We start from the raw sequence: 24370 nt of genomic DNA, 5'->3' as shown, positions 1-24370 counted from the left end.
ATTTATCTCCACATTTATATATTTCCAATTTTCTTTCTGTATGCTAGTGAGGGGCATGTTTTCTCCCTCAGACATAGCAACTGAGCAGAGTGCTACAGAGTGAAGCTTGGAGGCCACAGTGACATCTTGTGTTTGACAAAAAGAAATGGGAGTCTACGGAATTTAAATATAGCCACAGATGGTATGGATGTAAATTGTAAAATAATTAAATAAATAGAGGAAATATATACATGTGGAAATACATAACATAATACATAAATAAGGAAATAAACGTATAAATACTCATTTGTCACATTTGAAAATAGATTTATATGTAAAACATTTTTTACATTTATTTGGAATTTTATTTATTTATGTTTAATTTAGGCGGTTTTGCTCCTCCATAAAGCTTCATCAGAGGTTGTGAAGCATGTCTTTTAATTTTCTAGTTTTCAATTTCTAGTCTTTAACAACCACTTTAAAACTGGGTTCAAGCACCATGGGGACCCACAGCTTTGCATATTGTGTAAGTCCCGCTTATCTGTGCGTTGTGTGTCCCCAAGAGCATGTTTGAAAACTACTGGTTTAAGGTTTACAGACTAATATTACCGGTGCCCCCCTCCCCCCTCAGGGCATTTTATAGAATATTAGACTCTAAATCATTATCGGCGCGGGAACGCACAGTCCATAAAAAGTTTGGGGAAAACTCTTTGCTGACAGACCGCAGCAGAAGTGGGAGGGAACATTGAGGGGGAAAGATCAGTGCTATTGATTATGAGACAGCAGGAATTCATGTTTCTTTCATTAGTTGTTGCAAGTTGCGCATGATAAAAAAAAAGCACAGCAAAATAAGTTTTGTAACCTCACCGAGACGCGGGACTATCCCGCATCTCTATCAACAATCTTGCGTCACTTGAGATAAATTTTTTTTTTCAAAGTACAAAAACTGAGATAAAGCAAACAGTGACCATTTGTTTAGTCTGGTCACGTTTGGTTTCAAACCGTTTCTGAAGCACATCTTCCATTTTCTTTTTTTACGAATTACAATTAACATGGCATGACCATCCCCCATTTATGTGCCGTCACCGCGCGAACGGTGAAGAAAGGGGGTAGCGTTATAAAACAATCATCGCTCTTTTTCATCAGACCATCTTTAAAATTTTCTCCACAAATATTTAGATGTCTCTCTTATTTTACACACCTGATTCATCAGGACAGGCTTCGACATAACCTGGGTATATAAAATAAGGGAGCCATCCAAAATGTGTAATGTGGTGCTACATATCTGGATTGAACACACCTGGTCAACATTTAACGAGACAATTAAGAAATAAAAGGAAAGTACAAATTATTAAGGCTTACCTTTTAGCTTGCACTTGTGTCGACCAGTCTGCCAAAATGTCGTCAAATCAGCAGTTGTTCACTTTCAAATGAATTGGTGTCCATAAATTAAACCACAAAATTGCAAAAATTTTCCTGATATATTTAGGTTGTATTGTTTCTTAATTTTATTAGTTGAATTGGTGTCCATAAATTAAACCTCATAATAATAATGTAGTTGTCTTCTCTCTTAAATTTATGAGTGAAATGCACCCAGTATTTTTAATAGAATGCAAAGTCATAATTTAAAATATCCTTAATAATTATAAATTTCATGTAAATTTTTTTAGTCAAATTTACTTGACACATGAATCACTTTTTACAGTGTACTATTTTCTCTTTTTATTTGGAACTTATTGGACATTTAATAAGATATAACACCGGAGTTCAAAACAATAGAATCAGAACCGTTACACTGAATCTGATAATAAAAATAAATGAAAAATCTGAACCAAAAGTATACTTTGATCGTACAGGAACGTTTTTGTCAAATTTTGTCATCAGCAGAGTGCTCAGGCACTGAACGTGTGCGGCCAACTTTTTCTAACCACCATAACGCTGAACACACAGTATATGCATGTGACTGGAATTATTTGCACTCATTTGTGGGTCAGCAAGATGGCAACCCTCACAGTTGAGCTGTTGCTGTCATGAAGCAGCGCAAGAAGATGATGTAATCGGCGCTAAACAACAGAAGACGAATGTGGAAATAACAGCAGAGGATGAGATGATACTTTGGGCTTTAGAAGTCACTGTAAATGTGTTATTTATTAACATAACATAATTTATAAACATATTAATATATGCCTGCCTGCCAACGCACATTATTTGAAGACATTTGCTGAATAGTAAAATTGACTCTTTGTTTTTAAATGTCTAATGAATTGTTATGGTTCAGGCTCTCGGCAGTCAATACAGTTGAAGTCAGATGTTTACATACACTTAGGTTGAAGTCATAAACATATTTTTTAACTCACTGCAGATTTATTATTATTTATTATAAGCAAACTATAGTTTTGACAAGTTGTTTAGGACATCTTTGTGCATGACACAAGTAATTTTTCAAACAACTGTTTACAAGACAGATTGTTTAACTTTTAATTGACTATATCACAATTCCAATGGGTCAGAAGTTTAATTACACTAAGTTAACTGTGCCTTTTAAACAGCTTGGAAAATTACAGAAAATGATGTCAAGCCTTTAGACAATTAGCCAATTAGATTCTGATAGGAGGTGTACCAGTGGATGTATTTTAAGGCCTACATACAAACTCATGCCTCTTTGCTTGACATCATGTAAAATTCTAAAGAAATCAGCCAAGACCTCCGAAAAAAAGTAAATAAATTGTGGACCTCCATATGTCTGGTTCATCCTTAGGAGCAATTTCCAAAGACCTGAAGGTACTATAACTGTCCCAGCTGCTTAGAACTGATGAGTTACAGAAAATAGAGGGGGGATCATATTTGCAAAATACCCAGGGAAGGATAAAATGTATATCAAGAATCAAACAAAGAAAAATAAGAAAACAGCCAAAGGATCAGAAACTCTTTCCAAACATATATTGATATATAGACAATATTTACATAAACATATGCCAAACAATAACACCAGCCAAGCAAACAATTCCAAATAGTAACTGTAGGAGATCAGAAGAGGATTCTGGAGAGTGAGTTAATTGTAGGCACACGAGACATCAAAAGTCAATTTCCTCAGGATGAGATCAAGTTTTTAAGAGATCCTATAGATGTCTTTCCAACAGAAAAGTTATTTTCATTCCTTGGCTATTGGCATTACTGCCTCCAAAGTGAATCAAGGAAATAGGTCCTCTGGTAAGTAATTCAGGAGAATCCTAACAGCACAAAAATCCTATTTAGGCAGCAAACAAACAGTTTCCCAAACCAGGATTTTCAAGAATAGCCGCAAACAGCATGTGGCAAATCACACTGGATATCATACTACTTCTACTACTTCCCTTTTTAATAACCAACATGGGGTGCTACTAGTGACCCCTAGTGTCTAGGATGAACATAGCCCCCAGATAGTATGCCTTGTAACTGGTTGTAACTGTTACAGTACCATGTTCATCTGTACAAACAATAGTACTCAAGTATATACAGCACGGTTTATTTGGCATGTCCAAATCCCAATGCGCTCTAAGTCCTCGTGGTGGTGTAGTGACTCACCTCAATCTAGGTGACGGAGGACGAATCTCAGTTGCCTCCACGTCTGAGACTTGTTGAGCATGTTACAGCTGAGACTTGGTGCTTGTGGAGGCTCACGCTATTTTCTGGGGCATTTAGGCACAGCTCACCACGCGCCCCACCGAGTGTGATTACCACATTATAGCAACCATGTGGAGGTTAACCCAACTTGACTCTACCTACCCTAGCATCCGGACTATTTGGTTGCTTAGGAAGCCTGATTGGAGTCACTCAGCATGGACATTTTACATTCTTAAAATAAAGTAGTGATCCTAACTGAGTTAAGACAGGGAATATTTTCTACGATTAAATGTCAGGAATTGTGTAAAAACTGAATTTAAACTTCTTACTTCAACTGTAATTCACTTTTCAATGTTTATCCCCACTGCAGGTGAACTTGTAATTTAATATAGTCTGGGTTTCATGGATGAGGAAATCACACACACACAACCTCTCCATGTTTACATATGTCTAATTAACTAAATTCTGCCAAGTGGTAGATAAATTTGTGCCAAATTACTGTAGAGTTTGGGAGATTGGATATATGGCCTTTGGCATCAAAAGTAAATGGTAAAGTTTTTGGTCCCACTTTATATTAGGTGTCTTTAACTATTATATACTAACATTAAAGTACATACAATACAATGTACTTATTGTGTAAATACGTGTTGTTCTGCAACATTCTTACAAGGTTCACATTTGCTGCTACTGAGTTTGAGGTACAGTTAGGAGTAGACCTAGGATTTAGGGTAAGGGTAGGATTAGGTTAAAGGGTAAGGTTAACAGTGTAACTACAGATGTTATTAAGTGCAGCTTCTTTAAATGTAAGTACAATGCAAAAACATGTATGAACTTAATAAGTACATTGCATCAAAGGCTTATATACATAGTAGTTAAAGACACCTAATGTAAATTGGGTCTGAATTTTCTACTACCTTTTAATAAAAAAAATAAAAAAATATATATTATTTGTCCTAACTATGCAAAATGATATAATGATGTAGATTTTATCATTTGCTTTCAGCATTGTTTTTCCTGCTCTCTGTGATCAGACCTGCAAACCAGTTTAGGGTCACAAACCACCAGTAGAGTGTCACTTAGATGAAATCTGTACATTTGAACCTTGTTCATGTTATTTGTAACAAGTCCGTTCAATGTAACACTCTCTTATTTTCACCCTTGATACTTACTTTTTTGCTGGAAAAATTACTAAAACTTATACTCATGTCTCGTTTATTTTAATTGATTGGCTTTTATCCATATTGGAAGCTGATAATAGGACTGCACAATTTATACAAAAATTATCAACATTATGTAGTCGATTATTTCACTGTGCAAAGTGTCCATTTAACTGCCTTCTCCTGTTGTTTTACATATTTAAATTTTGATTTACTTATTTAGCATATTGTTGGATCTATGCAGTTCTTGGTAACATTAACCCTTTAAGCTCTGAAGGTGTTTTTAAAGATTTCCTGTTTCAGTGGCATACCCAAAATTAAAGGCCTATAACTCAACAAAAAACAATGATGGTTAAGTGTTTGGCATTATTGTAAAGAAGGTTTAAATTTTTTTTTAATTATGTAGATTATAATACATTCTGAGACACTCAATAAACTGCTGAAAAATCACTTAATAAAATGTAATAATTGAGCCAGAAATGTACTTTTTTCTTTTTCTAATTTAACATTATATATCACTGGGTGTAAATAAGGTGGATCCAAAAACCATAATCATGTCATCAGTATCTGAGTTAATATGACAAAGCAACCAAATGCCATAACGTATTAAAAATTATTTATCATAGTGTCCAAAAGCCTCTCCATACATAGCATACAGACATGATTTTAGTAACGGTATGTGATATTTTATGTTCAGTTTATTTTTCATTAAGTAATAAGAAAACACAACACCAGCATAATTGTCAAAGACCAACTTGACTATTACTCAATATATTTGTATCTGTGAGTAAAACAAATATGCTTGTTGTATTCAGCTCTTTGAGAGCTTTCCAAAAACATGACACATGCTATTTGATTATCAGTTTGATGTTTTTACTGATTGCAATATGTACAGTGCAATTAATTGTTTTTATAATTTATGAAAACATATTGCATCTTATTTGTCTGCAAATTTCAAAGCACTTGGTCAGGTTTGTTCATAATGCCTGCTTGCATTGGAAAGTAGAGCTTCTAAGCTTTCAAAAAATACCTATTTTGTGTTGGTCAAGACTGTAGTTATCAATATTTTGACAATTGTTTCTAGTGGGCCCGTCTTAAAGAGTTAATACATTTCAATTTTTGTTAGTTTTATATGATAAATTCAATTTTAATGGTGCATGTAAGTGGTGGAAAATAGCTTATACATGCAATGGCTGGGGTATTTTCCATGTTTTGTTTTCCAAGTAAATGAAGACATACTGCCATTAGAAATACTTTTTGTATAAGTTTCTTAGCTGGCATAGTTTGATGCATCATACAATAAGATTAAGGCAGGTTATCTTTATAATCTAATGCATTAGTAATATTTATTCAGTAGACTGTTTACTTTATTGTTACTGAGTGAATCTGCAAATACAGTTATTAACCATTTGAAGAAATGTCTTCAAACAAATTTGAGATTTGAGTCGACATTTATTGCACTAAATTTTGCTGCATTTTACTATTGATCTTCCATGCATTCAGAGCTTATTTTTTGTATGGTTAAGTAATCTTGATTTTTTTTTTGTTGACAAATGACAAAAAAAATTATTTTTATTGCATTATTATAAATAATCAAAATAACGAGAAGATGATACTTTCTTTTTTCTGATATTTTGGCTAAAAAAATTACGTAGAATTAACGTGAAATGTACATTTATTGAGGTAAAATTGACAGTGAACTCAAGCTGTTGATGGCTTGACAAATAACAAAAACATTTACATTTTAGGTTTAAATTTATATGAAAATATAAAGGGAAGTGTATATTTTTGATGCTATATTTAATAACATAGCTTATTCACCATTTAATTTGATGCTATATTTAATAACATAGCTTTTTCACCATTTAAACTGAACTTTTCTGAGCCATTTTTGCAATGACTTTTAAGCAACTTGGGTCAAGATTTTTACACTCCAAGTTTACTAGAAACCTATTGTTGGTTTGCAATTGCAAATAATCACATCAATTGCTCTGCTGTTTCTTGTTGGTGATGAATGTAGTCTATTCTGAAACACAGATATTGCAGTGATAAGTGGTTGTGTATTTTGTCATGTTAGTATTGAAGCCGCGGTGGCAGCGTTTGCTCAGGCTCGGGCACCAGGTATCTATAAAGGAGACTATCTGAAGGAGCTCTTCCGTCGCTATGGTGATGTAGAGGACACCCCACCAGCACCTGCCCTCCCTGAGTGGTGCTTTGATGAAGAGGAGGATGAAGGTGTGGATGATGATGGGAATGCCATCACTCAGGCATCTGAGCCCGGCTCCTCGCACTCCACTCATGGCAAAAAAAAGAAGGAACGACTGAAACTGGCGAGTATTCAGACTTGTATTAACGTTTCATCACTTGGAGCTTGTGCTAATTATAATTTGATTGTTTTGAATTCATTTATTCATACTCATAATGGAAAATCCCAGGTTAAATTCAACTTAAGTATTGGTTAATCTAAGAAATGAAATTTTTTTCACCAAGTACAAATGTTTTTCAAACCTGTATTCTGTTATTTTTCTGTGGATCATAGTGACCACATCTGTCAAGCTCCAAAAAAGGACAAAAAGAACCATAAAAGTATAAATGCTAAAGTATATACCAAGCTTTCTGAAGTCACATGAAAGCTTTGTGTGATCAGCAGACCCAAATATTATTCGCTATTCACTGAAAATCTTCCCCTCTGCCTTATCTCTGTAATCATTCATCTAAAAATTGCTGCATCAAAGCGCTGCTTCAATGTTGATCCATACATCCATCCATCCATCTGCTTAAGCCGCTTGTCCTATATAGTGTCACAGGTTTTTACATCAAACAAATCTGACTTGTTTTTACAGTAAAGCCCTTACAATAGAAGTCTATCACACTAGACTCATGCTAACACGTGAAACAGTGTGAATTGGATGTTTAAAATGTTCATTCGTGGTGCTGAACACTTGCCCCATAGACTTCCATTAGAAGTGTATTACTGTAAATGCATTTTTCAGTGATTTTATTCGAACTGGGGGATCAAGTTAAACATTTTCTGTGGTAATTGAACGCATGGCACAAATGCTGTGCACGTGCAATAGATTGTTTAATACCAGGAACATTGCTTTTAGTATTCCGTGCATCATGTTCCTTTCCATTGTAAATGTTAGTCATGATCTGTGCAGTTAGTGTGCAGGTAGGGGAGATGAAACTGAAGTGTTGTTTATTTATGTTGTGTCTCAGGGGGCTGTGTTCCTGGAGGGGGTGTCCGTCAAAGGAGTCGCACAAGTCATGTCACAACCCAAACTTGGCAAGATCCAACGGAAATGCCAGGAGTTTTCTGAGTGGGAAAGGTGAGTGCGTGTGTGGGAGGGATAAGTGTGTTTTATTGCCTGTGGATGCCTTCCAGCCTGTGTGACTAATGTTTGAAATAGAAAACTTGGTTTTAAACTGTGAGGCCTGTAAATCATAATCACATGCTGAGGATTCTTCATGGCATTATAGGGCACAAAGCAGGAATTAAAACTCGTCATGGAAAGTAGCGATGCACGATATATTGGCGGCAGATATATTATTGGCCGATAACCAGAAAAATCAAAATATTATCACACTGGTAATGGAATTACCACCGATATTTTGTTGCGGTTTATTTGCTTGCGGTAGAGAATCTCTGACTTCCTGTGGCTTCTTTCCTTCAGGCAGAGACCCGGACAGCCGTAAGCAACAGTGCACGTGCGAACACACAACGTGTCTGTGTGAATGAAAGCCAAGCTCATGTTACTCTGTGTGAATTATTTTAACATCTCTGCACCTTTTTACATTTTGTTGGGTCTGGTTTTAATTTGGGATCATCTGCTGTAATAACGACATGCCATTTCCCATATTCTGTTTGTTTCATGAGGCATTAAATGAAAATGCGACAAAAACATGTATGTATGTTACTTGGGGGCAATCATTTTCGCTTATTACTTCATGAAACATAATGTGGGAAAAAGAACATCATTACTTGCATCACAGCATTGCAATTAAAACAAGCCTTGTATGTGCGCCGCTCAGATTACACGAGGCTCACATCAGAAAGAAGGAAAATGCTGCATTCGGAGACTATATGGAGGTTGGATGAAAATCGGGTGTCTTTCAACTGTTCTGAGACCAGTTTCCATAAAAGTTCCATTCATTCAACAGCGCTGTTGGCTAAAAGCCAATAAGATTAGGATAAGCTTTGTATGCAGCACTGTTACAGCAGTTCTGTGCTCGATTGACTTTCACGCTCTCATTATGTATTATGCACAGAAGTTTTGAACAGCTCTGTTCTGAGATCGGTTCAGTTCGTGCACGCCGTAAATGTGCGCTGACCACGTTAAAAACGCTCAAGATTTAATTCAATTGCATAATTTCTAGTATGTTGTTTGGCCATTAAAAGTGCTTAAAAAATCTAAAATACACTCATGGCACCATGATTTTGTGGATCGAGGAGGAGATGGGAGCATTTTACCATGTTATGAAGAAGCACCAGAGCATGTCAAAGCTGCTGTCAACAGAAACAACACACCCCTGGTATAGACAAAATTCATCTTATACAGAGAACAAACCATCCCTTCAGCTGACAGCTCAACACAAGGATGCATTCTTTCATTCAAAACACAGCTTGATGGAGTGCAAATCCAAACTTTGGGATCTCAAGGCATGCTTTTCAAAGTATTAAACTACATTTAACTTGACACAGTGGGCTAAAAATTGTATGTTTATGATGCGACACAACCAAAGTGAAATGCTCAAAGCATCTGTCTTATGTAGGTGTACATTGATGGGTCCTTAGACAAGAACTCATAATAAATCGCTGATTGATTGACAAATCATATTACAGACATAGTACATGTTCAAACGCTCGGGCAAGCGCTACAACCCTTTTATGTTTCTTCCTCCACCATTTACATTCATTCTCATACATAAAGTTGACAGCTGTAAGCAGAGATACAAAAACGGAGTTCATTCTTATGCTTGTCTAAACCCTGATGTAACCAAATTATTTAGACCTCTCATGCACACACCAAATAAATAATGTTTATTCATGTTTTGTTTTTTTTTATACGTGCATTTATTTAGTACAGCTACAGGTGAAACTCGAAAAATTAGAATATCTTGCAAAAGTTCATTAATTTCAGTAATTCAACTTAAAAGGTGTAACTAATATATTATATAGACTCATTACAAGCAAAGTAAGATATTTCAAGCCTTTATTTGATATAATTTTTATGATTATGGCTTACAGTTTATGAAAACCCCAAATTCAGAATCTCAGAAAATTAGAATATTACATGAAATCAATCAAAAAAAGGATTTTAAATACAGAAATTTCGGCCCTCTGAAAAGTATAATCATGCATATGTACTCAGTACTTGGTTTGGGCCCCTTTTGCATTAATTACTGCCTCAATGCGGCGTGGCATGGATGCTATCAGCCTGTGGCACTGCTGAGACCAAGATGCTTCAATAGTGGCCTTCAGCTCTTCTGCATTGTTTGGTCTCATGTCTCTCATCTTTCTCTTGGCAATGCCCCATAGATTCTCTATGGGGTTCAGGTCAGGCGAGTTTGCTGGCCAATCAAGCACAGTAATACCATGGTCATTGAACCAGGTTTTGGTATTTTTGGCAGTGTGGGCAGGTGCCAAGTGCTGCTGGAAAATGAAGTCAGCATCTCCATAAAGCTTGTCTGCTGAAGGAAGCATGAAGTGCTCTAAAATGTCCCGGTAGATGGCTGCGTCGACTCTGGACTTAATAAAGCACAGTGGACCAACACCAGCCGATGACATGGCTCCCCAAACCAACACAGACTGTGGAAACTTCACACTGGACTTCAAGCATCTGAATTGTGTGCCTCTCCATTCTTCCTCCAGACTCTGGGACCTTGGTTTCCAAATGAGATGCAAAATTTGCTCTCATCAGAAAAGAGGACTTTGGACCACTGAGCAACAGACCAGTTCTTTTTTTCTTTAGCCCAGGTAAGACATTTGACATTTGAAGCCCATGTCCAGGACCCGTCTGTGTGTGGTGGCTCTTGATGCAGTAACTCCAGCCTCAGTCCACTCCTTGTGAAGCTCCCCACACATTTGAATGGCCTTTTCCTGACAATCCTCTCCAGGCTACGGTCATCCCTGCTGCTTGTGCACCTTTTTCTTCCACACTTTTCCCTTCCACTTAACTTTCTATTAATGTGCTTTGATACAGCACTTTGAGAACATCCAACTTCTTTTGCAATTACCTTTTGAGGCTTTCCCTCCTTGTGGAGGGTGTCAATGATGGTTTTCTGCACAACTGTCAGGTCAGCAGTCTTCCCCATGATTGTGAATTCAACTGAACCAGACTGAGAGACCATTTAAAGGCTCAGGAACCCTTTGCAGGTGTTTTGGATTAATTAGCTGATTAGAGTGTGACACTTTGAGCCTACAATACTGAACCTTTTCACAATATTCTAATTTTCTGAGATTCTGAATTTGGGGTTTTCATAAGCTGTAAGCAATAATCATCAAAATTATATCAAATAAAGGCTTGAAATATCTTACTTTGCTTGTAATGAGTCTATATAATATATTAGTTTCACCTTTTAAGTTGAATTACTGAAATTAATGAACTTTTGCACGATATTCTAATTTTTCGAGTTTCACCTGTATATAATATTATTATTATTATAAAAACAGCAGGTGGGGAGACAATAAGCAATTTCAAATAAGACATAAGGCAGTGTTTGAAAATTATATTTATTTGCAACAACAAATTAACGGCAATAAAATAAGAGATTCCGGTTGTTAAAACAGCCAATGAAATAATTTATTTTGTAGCCTTAGTAAGGCGCAGTTTAATTACCACTGAAGCACATCAAGTCTTAACTATCACCAAAATGCAGAATGAGACATTTTTGTCTTCAAGTGTTTTTCATGTTGAGTTTAAAGCAGTGCTGACACCCTGACATGAATCATGAACGTGGCTTCATTACTGCAGTAACAAAGCGGTAGCCACAGTCTGCCGACTGATGAATATTTTGGAGAATGAGCGTTTAAGAGATTTAATGTCCATTGCAATAAATATGCAACCTACATGTGGACTAGTTCTTTCAATTATACAACCCCCTAGTTATACTTTGGGAAACGTTTAATGTTACTTAAATTGGTGCTATTTAAGTGCATTTGTATCTTTAAACTGTGGAAGGCTAACATTTTTAAAATGGTAAGAAAGCATTGTTACATATGGTTTTATTTTTTTCCTAAGAAATAAATAAATGCATTTTGATGGCAAAATAGGTACATTTGGAGTCAAATCTCTGCACTTTATTAATCTCCGATTAATCGGGTTAAAAATAATTAATCGACTGACAGCATTAGTTTTAATAGAAATTACAAGTTGGTATTTTTTTTTTTTTTTGCCAGATTAGATAAACTGCATAGCAAGTACTAGATGCTGTGAGCATATAGGACATGCTGCTGCTGCTGCACAGCATACATAAATTCCCCTCAAAGCAGATTTAAACAGATGGTGCTTGGAAGGAGGAGGGTTTCAGAGAGAAAACTTGCATAGTGTGCTGCAGTGAAACCGGCTTATCTGCAGACAACAAAGTAAATTCCAATGTTGTACAAATAAAGTATGCAAGTCAATTGGTTGAAAGATTACATGTCAAAGGACCTATCAGCTTGGACCTTGCGTGCTGATTGGCTTAACAAATTGCATATCGAGGATCTATCAGTTTGGACCATGGAATGTGCGAGCCAATTAAACAGAATACTTGTTTAAAGGACTAACAGCTTGTGCCATGTAGAGTTTCATGACTGAGAATAAAATAATCTACACTTAATAGAGGTTAGCTAGTTTGGCTGCAAATGTTGGTTTGTAGTTATTTATGCACTTTTTTTCCCCTTTAATTAAATCAACAAATATTTGTTTGATCTTTTTCTAACAATAAGTTTGGTAACAGGTGAAAGGCTAGGCATACACTGTTGAAAACTGATCCTGTATTTCTCGTCAAAGATGAGTAGAGATTAATTAAAGTTCCAGTTTGTAATTTGTTTCTCGTAATTATATTATTGCTGTTTGTGTGTGTTTGTTTGTCAGATCTGGGTTTCCTGGTGCTCAACCCGTGTCGATGGACCGCAGGAACATTCGTCTATTAGAGCAGAAGGTTTATAAAGTCAGCTGGAAGGCAGACGGGACACGGTGAGTTCAAAAACTGATGTCACAGTACTGGTAGTTCGTTTATACTAGTACTGGTAATACATTTATATATAATGTCTTTTTGCAGTGTCAGTAGCAGTGATTGACCAATAAATTGGTCACTGAGGCGGAGTAATTGGACGATATTCTCAATTTTTAAATAATCGTCCTTGGACGCTAAATTTACTTGTTTGGCCGATTAGTTTCTCAAGCTGCGATGGTACCTGCTTGCACATTAATGAGCTGTCCGATACATGTTAATGACTAATAACAGTTTGTTTTGTTGTTAGTGCCATTGTGTTACCAAAATAAATAGACCGGTGTGCAACAAATTCTCATCTAAATGGTCCCGCATATAAGAGCAACAACAGATGCTCAGGAGCTCATGATGTTTTCTGAATGTTTTCATTCTCTCTCTTCTCAACAGTTCCCTGTAACTGTCTTTTCTAATAATAAAAAGGCAAATATCAATAAAAACTGCTATCATTTGCCATCTGCAAATATCATGTTTGAACAGATTTAATTTACAAACATCACGAAACTTGCACAAATCCATTTTCTTCCTGTGGAGTGCTTGTATATATTCCTCTTAAGCACATTTTAAAATAGCCTAGATCAAAACGGTGTCCTTCTGACTCAGCGAATGTTGCGTGATGGTCAGTCCTTGACACTCCAAGCAGGTGATCCGGGTAAACTGGAAGAGGTCAGTAGATTGCTACTCTCGTTGGATTCGCACAAGTGCAATAGAGAAACTTCAAATTAAAAGCACTTCATGTGCGCTATTAGTAAACGTCATATTCACTGTGCACTGTATGTACAAACAAATTAGTTTCACTCTTGTCTTTTTGTGAGAAAATGCAATTGCTAATAGGCACATAACGTCCATGGTTGCTGGACTACCGTGTACACTGTTGTTATTTCCTTCTTCCTAATGTATTACAATTTCTTTATGTGCAAACAATTACTAAAATAGGAAGACTAAACTGCGATTTTCCTTCTAAAACACACAAATCAAATTTTTAAAGTTTTTATATTTACAATGTTAAAGATTTGTGCAAGTAAATATAATGCTAAATAAAATTATTAGTGAATTCATTTTTAGCCAATTTATGTACATTGTCATTTATTATTATATAAAATTGTGTGATAAATCAGCATTGCTATATATCGGCCTGTTGGCCACCATGCGCGCTGGACATCGGCATAGGCCATTACAAAACCAATATCGGTCGACCTCTATTGAATAGTGACTCAATTCAGTAACCGCACTGTATCTAACTGATAGGCTGCTTGTGGACTTGCTTTGTGGAGATCGAATGTATAACTATTATAAACTATTATCTATATAATAGCTTTTAAAAAAGAAATAATGAAAAAATACACACACATTTGATTATATATATATTAGTCTTAAATTTATTTGGGACATTTATTTTATAAATCAGAAATAAATATTTGAATGTAATTTTCTGTGTAATTTTATTGAATTTAAAAGTTTTATATATAGTTTCAGTTAAGTTTTTCTTTTCTTTTGCAAACTCTGGTTTTTATTTTAACTTAAGTTATTGAAAATATTTTTGTCACTGCAAGTTAACAATAATAAATTTGATTTGGACTGAGGAGGAAGCTTTGAGTTTGAGTGAACATTATAGTATGTCTACAAAAGGCAAAATCATATCCTCTTTTGCTATGCTATAACATGTTTTAGTATAACATGTATGTAGAGAAATGTTGTTTATTTATAGGTATTGATAGGTTGGTACATTTTAATTGGATTGAATATTATTCTAGTCTCCCATTAATAATTCACATAATGCTAATGACATCAACAAAAGCTAATTAGAGCCACTGGAATACTATAATTTGGAACTACTATACGGAAAACATTAAAGAGGCATAGTGTCCATGGCAGGACACCATGAAGGAAGCCGCTGCTTTCCAACAAAAACATTGCTGCGTGCCTGAAGTGTGACAAAAACCACCGTGACACTCCGCAATGCTACTGGGAAACACCGTGGACTGATAAAACTAAGGTTGAATTGTTTAAGAACACGCAGCACCTCATATTGTGTAAAAAGGGCACTGCATACCAACATGAAGACATCATCCCAATGGTAACTTACCAATGCCATCATCGAGAGAAAAATGAATTCCCAAGTTTATCAAGATATCCTACAGGATAATATCAGGGTGGCTGTGCACCAGCTGAAGCTCAGAAGTTGGGTGATGTGCTGCACAGTTTAGTTTTGCCTGTGCCCAAAACCTTGTCAAAACCTTTATCTCCAGTGTAGTTGTTATTTTTTTAATTTGTGGGAAACTGCATCTTTAAATAAGTTGTTGAATCAAAGACTCAAAACATAGCGTTTTACCATCCGAGAAGTGCGTTCATCAAATACCGTGCATATTCTGACAGTATGAGGTTTCAGACGCAGAGTTTGTCTCTGTGGCGGTTTAAACAATTCCTGTTTTGAGCGACCTGTCTCAAGAGAGACAATAAAATTGACTAGACCAATGGTGTGAGCTGGGGGCGTATATAGAAATCTGTTTTAAAAACAATGTATTTTTTTTTTGCAATTCTATTTATTGGTGCAGAATTTACACAGTTCAGCTTTAAATTCAATTTGCTTAACTTTGCAGATACCCTAGACACTTTCATATGATATACAGTGTAATTGCATAGGGCCTTTTTGGAGATATTGAAGTGTACTGCTCATAGATCACTTTCTAATGATGGTTGAGGTCATCTAATGGCACCTCAGCCTCATACAGACAATACAGACTGTCTGCTGTAATGATGTGAATGGTCTCTCTTCAGTCACTCCTGTCTCTTGTGCTCAAACAAGCATTATAAGTCTTCTTCAACATCATTACACACTCATCCAGAAGGCTTGACCAACACCGCTATGAATCCTGCACAGCCCAAAGACGGCGCTTCCGCAAACCCCGCTTCCTCTCTGGTTTATGTCGCCAACTCCGCATCCCGGCCAGCGCCCTTCTCAGGCCGGGCGGAAGATTGCAACGGGTTCTTGCTGCAATGCTCACTCGCCCTTGAACAACAGCCTCAATTATATCCAACAGAAAGATCAAAGATCTCCTTCATTATCCAGCAGTTATCCGGATCAGCGTTAAGGTGGGCTGAGACGTTGTGGTTTCAAGGGACTGCGGTCACATCCTCATTGCAGAGTTTCATAACTCATTTCAAGGAAGTGTTTGGGCGTCCAGCAGGAGATTCATCTGTCAGTGAGCAGCTGTTATGGTTGCGTCAGGGGAAAAGATCCGTTTCTGATTACTCTCTGGAATTCCGAACTCTAGCATCAGCAAGTGGGTGGGACGAAAAAGCTCTCCTTGCTGTTTTTCGAAGAGGTTTGAACCCCACGCTTCGTCTCCAGCTTGCCATTTACGACGATACTCTAGAAAATTTATGCAGCAGACTCTCCGAGTGCATCAAAGATCCCAGAACTATTATCTAGACATTCAACAAACAGCCCCCGTACTTCATCAGGTTCCACCGGAATTCTACTCAGAACCGAGGTCGGAAAAGATGCAAGTAGAAACCCATCGACTGTCTCAAGCTGAGCGCAATCGCCGCCGAGAATTAAGATTATGCTTATATTGTGGGATTGAAGGCCATTTCCTCCGCACATGCCCATCACGCCCTCCTCGTCTACTTGTAAGTTCAGTTCTTAACCACCCTTCAGTATCAACCCCGTTAACAATATCAGTAACCCGAAGACTTCCGCATTTCTCTCATCTCCTCCGCCCATTCGTCTGTTGGGACAGGTCACCCAGGCATCAGTAAGACTTACTCGATTCTCCAACACAAATACTGGTGGCCAAACATGCAACAAGACATCACGACATTTATCCAGGGATGCACTCTCTGCGCCATGACTAAGGTTCCACGTCATCTGCCTACTGGGAAATTACTACCACTGCCCATCCCACATTGGCCCTGGTCCCATATTGGGGTAGATTACGTCACAGACCTTCCAGCCTCTGACGGCTATACCTGCATCCTTGTGGCCATTGATCAATTCTCCAAGGCCTGCAAGTTAATTCCCCTAAAGAAACTGCCCACAGCCTTTGACACTGCAGAATTACTAATGGAGCATGTCTTTCGTAATTTCGGCATTCCAGAGGATATCGTGTCCGACAGAGGGCCCCAGTTCATCTCCAGAGTGTGGCGAGCATTCTTTGCTCTACTGAACGTAACAGTAAGCTTAACATCAGGCTACCACCCACAGTCAAATGGCCGAACCGAACGAAAGATCCAGGATGTCAGCCGTTTTCTTCGTACATTCTGCCATTCCAACCAGAACATCTGGAGACGATACTTAATTTGAGTATGCCCAAAACTCCCTCCGGCAGGCGTCTACTAACCTAACTCCATTTCAGTGTGTTCTGGGTTACCAGCCACCACTATTCCCCTGGTCTGGTGAGCCGTCAGAGGTACCCGCGGTCAACACATGGTTCCAAGACAGTGAAAGAGTATGGAATCAGGCACACCATCATCTCCAGCAAGCTATAAATCGCCAGCAGCACTTTGCAGATACCCGTCGCTGCCAGGCTCCTAATTACCAACCTGGCCAACTGGTATGGCTTTCTACCCAAGACATCCGTCTAAAGCAACCCTGTCATAAGCTGAGCCCAAAATACATTGGTCCATTCCCTGTCGAAAGACAAGTCAACCCAGTCACCTACCAACTTCGCCTGCCTGCTCAGTACCGCATCCACCCCACGTTTCACGTCTCCCTCCTAAAACCCCATCATTTACCTGTACCTGTTCCCTCTGCAGATCCTGTCCCTGAAGACAACCCCCCGATACCATCCATTGAAACCGAGCCCATCTACACGGTAAAGGAGATATTAGACTCCCAACGTCGGGGTGGTCGACTCGAATACCTGGTGGATTGGGAGGGTTACGGACAGGAAGAGAGATGCTGGGTACCTTGTAATGATATCCTCGATCCCAATCTACTCACCGAGTTTCATGATAGGCATCCTGGGAGACCGGCACCACAACCTCGAGGCAGACCCCCACGACGTCGGGGTCCAAGATCCGCTGGCGCGGACTCTGCAGGAGGGGGTAATGTCAGAGATCAACCAAGCTTGATTCCATCCACCACACAACGATCACTTTCTCCGGATTACTAATCACACACACACCTGTTCACCATCAGCAGCCTCATCAACAAGCACTATAAAACACTCACCATAACCCCAGTTCAGCGTCAAGCCTCCAACAGGGACAGACCTTTCACCGTTGTCTTCTGAGCCTCTGATGTATCTTGGTTACTAGACGTAACGTATACTAACCTGCGAATCTCTAACCTCTGTGTCCTCGTTCTGTTGTCTCCAGGAATCCTGTTCAAATTGCCTATTGCCAATGATCCTGTATTATTCCAATCCTCCAGTGAGTCCTCCGAACCTGCTTGCTAGTGACTGCATCGGTAAGAGAGAAGACTAGTATCAATGAATTGTGACTACTTGGTATCTACATTCCTGAAGAGAGTGTGCTTACCTGCTGCCCGTCCTGCACCGAGTGATCTTCACCGTATCTGCACATGAACTCACTAAATACTCACCTAGCACTCTTGCCACCTTGAATAAAGCTGTGTTTGGATTCACTTGCCTCTGTCTCCTTGCCTATATCCTGACACAGTGCAGATTCAATGGCTTTTTACCACATGTCAATTCACACAGGATAAGAATAACAGGTTATTTGTACAGAGTGTCTGATAGGTAACAGTCACTATTATCTTTACCGGCATTGGAACGCGTAGCCTGCAAAAATTCCGGAAAAATTACTGACATTAACAATTTGCACAGGATTAAAATAAATGACAAACACTGTTAATTAGGCTGTTACATTACCCCACGTCCTCAAAAACAAATAGCCTTGTTGTCTCTGCCCTGTTTGGACGTGGTTATTTTATATAAGAAGCCTACATAAAGGCATTGTTTTTATTTGCATCATGATAAAATTACATAAAAAAAATAAACACATATTTTGACAAAGAAATTATGCCCAATTTCTTTCTCATTTCATGGTGCTTCAACATCGCTCGTGCTCATGAGCCCTCATGAATGAGGAGCGGAGCGATGACTTTTGAATTTGAGCATTGGACTTGAGCGATCGCACATGAATGAATATTTGAGCGGAGTGACAATTTGCTCCACTCGCATGCTCTGGACAGCAGTGGATGAATGGTTTGGTCCAAACCCAGTTGAATGAACAACTGTGAACTATCTCAACGATCAACAGCACCACAGACACTCGTAGCTTATTTAGAACATTCAACACACTTCTCTGTCCTCCCCCTCCACCACCTGACACAACACTGACAGCAGATATCTTCGCCACTTTTTTTACAAATAAGGTTACAACCATCAGCAATACATTCACTACACCTGGCTCCTGTATGCAACCATTCTTTCTCTATGTTCTCTCCTCTGACTGACACAGAGGTTTCTAAACTCCTCCTCTCCAACCACCCCACCACCTGTTCCCTTGACCCCATTCCATCCATCACACCTTCTCCAGGCCATCTCTCAGTCCATCCTGCCTGCACTTACAAACATAATTAACAAATCTCTACTTACAGACACTTTTCCCCACTACATTTAAGCAGGCACGAGTAACCCCACTGCTGAAAAAACCTGTACTTAACCCCAAAAAGATAGAACACTACAGACCAGTCTTTCTCATCACTTTCAAAAACACTTGAAAGGGCAGTTTTCAATCAGATCTCTGCCTATCTCTCACAGAACAAGCTGCTGGATGACAATCAGTCAGGCTTCAAAAGTGGACACTCCACCGAGACTGCCCTGCTGTCTGTCACAGAGTCGCTGAGACAGGCGAAAGCTGAATCCAAATCATCCGTTCTGATTCTGCTGGACCTTTCTGCAGCCTTTGACACAGTCAACCATCAGATCCTTCTCTCCACCCTCTCTACTCTGGGCATCAGAGGAACTGTGCTTGACTGGTTGACCTCCTATCTCTGAGATAGGTCCTTCAAGGTAGCCTGGAGAGGTGAGGTATCCAAGCCACATCGGTTACTTACTGGGGTACCTCAGGGATCAGTGCTTGGGCCACTTCTCTTCTCCATATACACAACATCACTGGGACCCATCATTCAGTCACATGGTTTCTCTTGCCACTGCTACGCTGATGACACGCATCTCTACTTGTCTTTTCAGCCCAACGACACCACAGTGACTGCTCGAATTGCTGCCTGTCTGGCAGACATCTCGGCCTGGATGAAGGAACACCACCTGCAACTCAACCCAGCCAAGACCGAACTCCTTGTCTTTCCAGCCAACCCTGCTGTTGAACACAACATCACCATGCAGCTGGGTTCAACTACAGTATCGCCTTCCAAAACGGTCAGAAATCTAGGGGTAACCATCGATAACAAGCTAAATTTCACAGACCACATCTCAAAGACTGCAAGATCATGTAGATTTACATTCTACAATATCAGGAAAATAAGACCTTTCCTCTCTGAACATGCCACACAACTGCATGTTCAGTCACTTGTCATAACTAGACTGGACTACTGTAACTCTCTCATTGCAGACCTTCCTGCATGTGCAATTAGACCTCTGCAGATCTACACTCCTGCCAGAAGCCTGCGGTCATCTAAGGAATGTCGCCTTGTTGTACCAACACAAAGAGGCACCAAAACACTTTCCCTGACTCTCAGTTTCATAATACCACATTGGTGGAATGACCTTCCCAACTCCATCCGTGAAGCTGACTCACTCTCTGTCTTCAAAAAACGGCTAAAAACACATCTTTTCCAAGAGCACTTAACCAGTCACTAAAAAAAATAAATCTTGTTGCACTTAAATCTGTTTTGAATGTTATTCTGATGCTAGTAAAACTTTGTGGCACTTTTCATACAAATGTCTCCTTAAGATGATTCGCTTATGTTTTCCTCTTTTGTAAGTCGCTTTGGATAAAAGCGTCTGCCAAATGAATAAATGTAAATCTCAAAGGGATAGTTCACCCACAAATTTTAATTCTGTCATTTACTCCATCCCAGATGTATATGACTTCCTTTCTTCAGCAGAACACATTTGAAGAAAAATATCTCAGCTCAGTAGGTCCTTATAATGGATGTGGATGGTGATATGATTTTCAAGCCAATCCAAACCTGTATGACTTGTTTTTTATTTTTTTTGGCATGAGAAACAGACCGTACTTTAAAGGTGCACTCGCTTGGATGCAGCATCACTTAAAAACAATAGTTTTCAGTTTCAGATGTCATTGTAGCAATGTAGTATTCACAATCGTGAAAGTGTCCAATAACAGGGCTGTTACTGACATTATGTGAGTAGTATTTGACTGGTCATGTGATTCTAACATGGCAGACCCTCTCCATGTAGAATAAAACAGCTTTTATAAGGTTACTGATATTACTGAATGAGTCTTCATTTTAAGGTGTGAGGTCATGATTTCCTACATATATTGCAAAATAACAATTCATGTATTTTAGGAGTTCAAGTTTTTTAATTAGGAAATATTATTACACACACTCTTAAATCTCATTCATTCGCCTATTCAAACTTGTGGAACTGTGCCATCAAATGCCTGTGAGCCTCCTGCATGAAATGCAAGCAGATCCAATTTCTGAGTAGCTAATTAGTTCTTAAAACAATTGTTTCCATGAATGGTTTTATTGCTCTAGTTGTTTTTCAGAAATTAAGCCCACTGAACGCAAGCACACTCACACTAAACCTCTTGACTTATTACTTAATCTAATTATTCTCATTATCAGAATTATTTATCTAAGTTTTTCTGATGGAAATTAACCACACTGCATAAATAATAATCGTTATTCAATAGAGCTCATCAGTATCTGGGATGTATTGTGATTTAATCAGTGCATATCTTTTCTGCTGTGAATTTCTGGGGTTGAATTTAAATAATTATTTTCTTATACTATAATATGCCCTATGGATCTTTTAATGCCAAATCAAATTGTTCTGAAGCAGAGATTGTAAGACCCAAATAATTATAACAGTTGGCATGATAAGGGAATATTCCCCTGATTGTTTTCTTATTCATAATATGATTTTATTACATTTTTTTCTGAAAAAAGCATGACTTTTGATTTCTAAGGTAAGGCCCGATCATTGCTATATTTTTCTAAAATTGAGAGGCTTTCATGTAGTCCCTCTTCATAGGTGAGAGCAGCAGGAGGTCATCAGCGTAAAGGAGGCATATGGTTTCTTTGTCATATAAGATCAGTCCATGGCAAGATGACTTGAAGGGTTGTGGCCAATTCATTTATATTAATATTAAATTGAGTTGTGCCGAGGATGCAGCTTTGACCTCCCTTGTTCTGATTGAAATAATTGGTTCTTTTATCATTAATCTTTACACACCATTTATTGTTTTTGTACATGTCTTTTATGATATGGATGAGTTTTAGGAAGAGTCTGTTATGTCAAAGAGATTCAAAGGCCTTTTTAAAGTCAAAGAAGCAGCCAAATATTTTGTTTGCTGAACACATTTCTGTACAAGTGAGTGGAGTGTGTTGATATGTTTAGTTGTTTTCTGTTTGGGCATGAATCCAATTTGACATTTATTTAAAGTCTTGTGTTCTTGAATGAAATTCACTAATCTGTCATTTATAATACAACAGAATAGTTTCCTGAGGTTGCTGCTTAATATAATGCCCCTCTAGTTATTTGGGTTGTACTTGTCCCCTTGTTTGAAAATTGAGGTGATGTGATTTTCCTTCCAATTTCTCAGGAAAGTGTCCTGATTTTAATTATTGATTAAATAATTTAAGAATAGCTTATTTTAGTTTTGGCTACTATGCTTCAGCATCTCATTATTAATTCCATCCATGCCACAAGGATTTATATTTTAATTTTTTAGGGATTTCTTTTTTTCAGTCAGTTAATTTAAATATATGGAGGTGTCATAATGGTTTATTGATCCTTTATTGTGCATTCCAGATTACATAGTTGGGAGTTCAAATGTTTTTGGCTGATGTTTGGTTCATTTTGTGAATGGAGGTCTCCGAAATGTTCTATCCAGATGTTTGGGTTACAGATGGGAGTGCATTTGCCTTTTTGTATCTATTTAAATTGTTCTGTAAATCCCAAAAATTATTTGCTTTGACAGCCTCCTCAATCTTGTTGAACTTTTCTGTCATGTGTTCAGCTCTTTTCCTTCTTAGTAGGGACTCTTTTCCTTCTTAGTAGGGTACATTTTAAGGGTTTGATGATGTGGTTTGTGTGTGCTGGTTTGCAGGGTCTCTGTGTTTTATTTCATTTGATAATGAACGTAATTCTTTTCTTGATATTTAACAATCTTTGTCAAACCAATCGGCTTTAACAATTTTTTTTACTTTTGTTTTTTGCTTCTTTTTCAGAAAATGAAAATGTTGTAGTTAACTTCTGTTGCCAAATTGATACTACTTTACTCCAAATTTGGTTCGTATAAACATGTCTATCATGACACACTCTCTCTCTCTCTCTCTCTCTCTCTCTCTCTCTCTCTCTCTCTCTCTCCAAGCTTTTAAGTTTTTTTATTATAATATTTTCACACAAGGCTTTGTCAAGCTAACTTCAGTGTTTGTCTACAAATTGTATTAATCTAGTTACCAAATGTTGTTTTAACCAGGGTTGGGGAGAAATCAGAATACAGATACATTCAAAAAGTATATTCCATTTCTGAAGAGATGACTTTAATTTAATATTTAGTCTAATCAGCTGAAAAACTTTTGTCCCTATAAATGATGTGATCTTAGGAGCGCTTGTAAAGTGGTGAAACACTCTCTTATAATGCGTTACATCACTATAATTTTTTTTTTCTTTCTGAGTATTTTTGTCTTATTTTCCATAAAAAATATCTAAACACCCTTAAAACAAACAGAATTTTTTTTCTCGAAGAAATCTAAACAATTTGTTTGCTTTTAATTAAGCTTAAAACACAAAATATTTGCCAATGGTACAAGAAAAAGAAACTCGTTTTCCTTTTGAATATTTTGTTTCTTACCCCATTGGCATTATTGTTAATTTTAACTTAATTATTTTTATTTTTTTTTATTTCTCAGGAAAAAAATAGGAAATGTATCTTGTTTTAAGAATGTTTAGACCTTGTGTAAATTGTCATGTGAACATTTAGCTTTATGCTAAGCTAAAATGCTATTACTAGCCCATACAAGCACATGTTTCCAGGCATGATTATATTTTATAATCAAGAAGAAAAGAAAATTCTCTAGTGAGACCTTTAATAATAGGGTAAAGATGTACTGCAAACATCACATTCGTTTTTTTTTTTATTTTGTTCTTTTCAACAAAAATGCATAAAAAGCCTTAAAACAAGATAGATTTACTTGAGTAGCAACAGTGCATTAGATATTTGGGGTGCTTTCACACTAGCACTTTTGGTGCGCACCCGGGGTGGAATGACGTTAAAGTTCAGTTCATTTG

The 24370-nt window shown here is 37.7% G+C and overlaps 1 protein-coding gene across 1 annotated transcript in view; it reads left to right on the top strand.

The window, feature by feature from the left end:
- The window catches only part of LOC127621571 (mRNA-capping enzyme), a 195351-nt gene that overhangs the window by 17144 nt on the left and 153837 nt on the right, over positions 1 to 24370 (top strand). Inside the window, exons 6-8 of the mRNA XM_052095228.1 lie at positions 6817 to 7069; positions 7959 to 8068; positions 12818 to 12919. Coding sequence (XP_051951188.1) covers positions 6817 to 7069; positions 7959 to 8068; positions 12818 to 12919 — 465 coding nt within the window. The remainder of the gene's footprint in view (positions 1 to 6816; positions 7070 to 7958; positions 8069 to 12817; positions 12920 to 24370) is intronic.

This window comes from Xyrauchen texanus, chromosome 28 (assembly GCF_025860055.1).
Source record: "Xyrauchen texanus isolate HMW12.3.18 chromosome 28, RBS_HiC_50CHRs, whole genome shotgun sequence".
In the NCBI taxonomy this organism is placed as follows: domain Eukaryota; kingdom Metazoa; phylum Chordata; class Actinopteri; order Cypriniformes; family Catostomidae; genus Xyrauchen; species Xyrauchen texanus.
The sequence above is the reverse complement of the archived record's forward strand: the minus strand, read 5'-3'. Positions and strand labels throughout refer to the sequence as shown.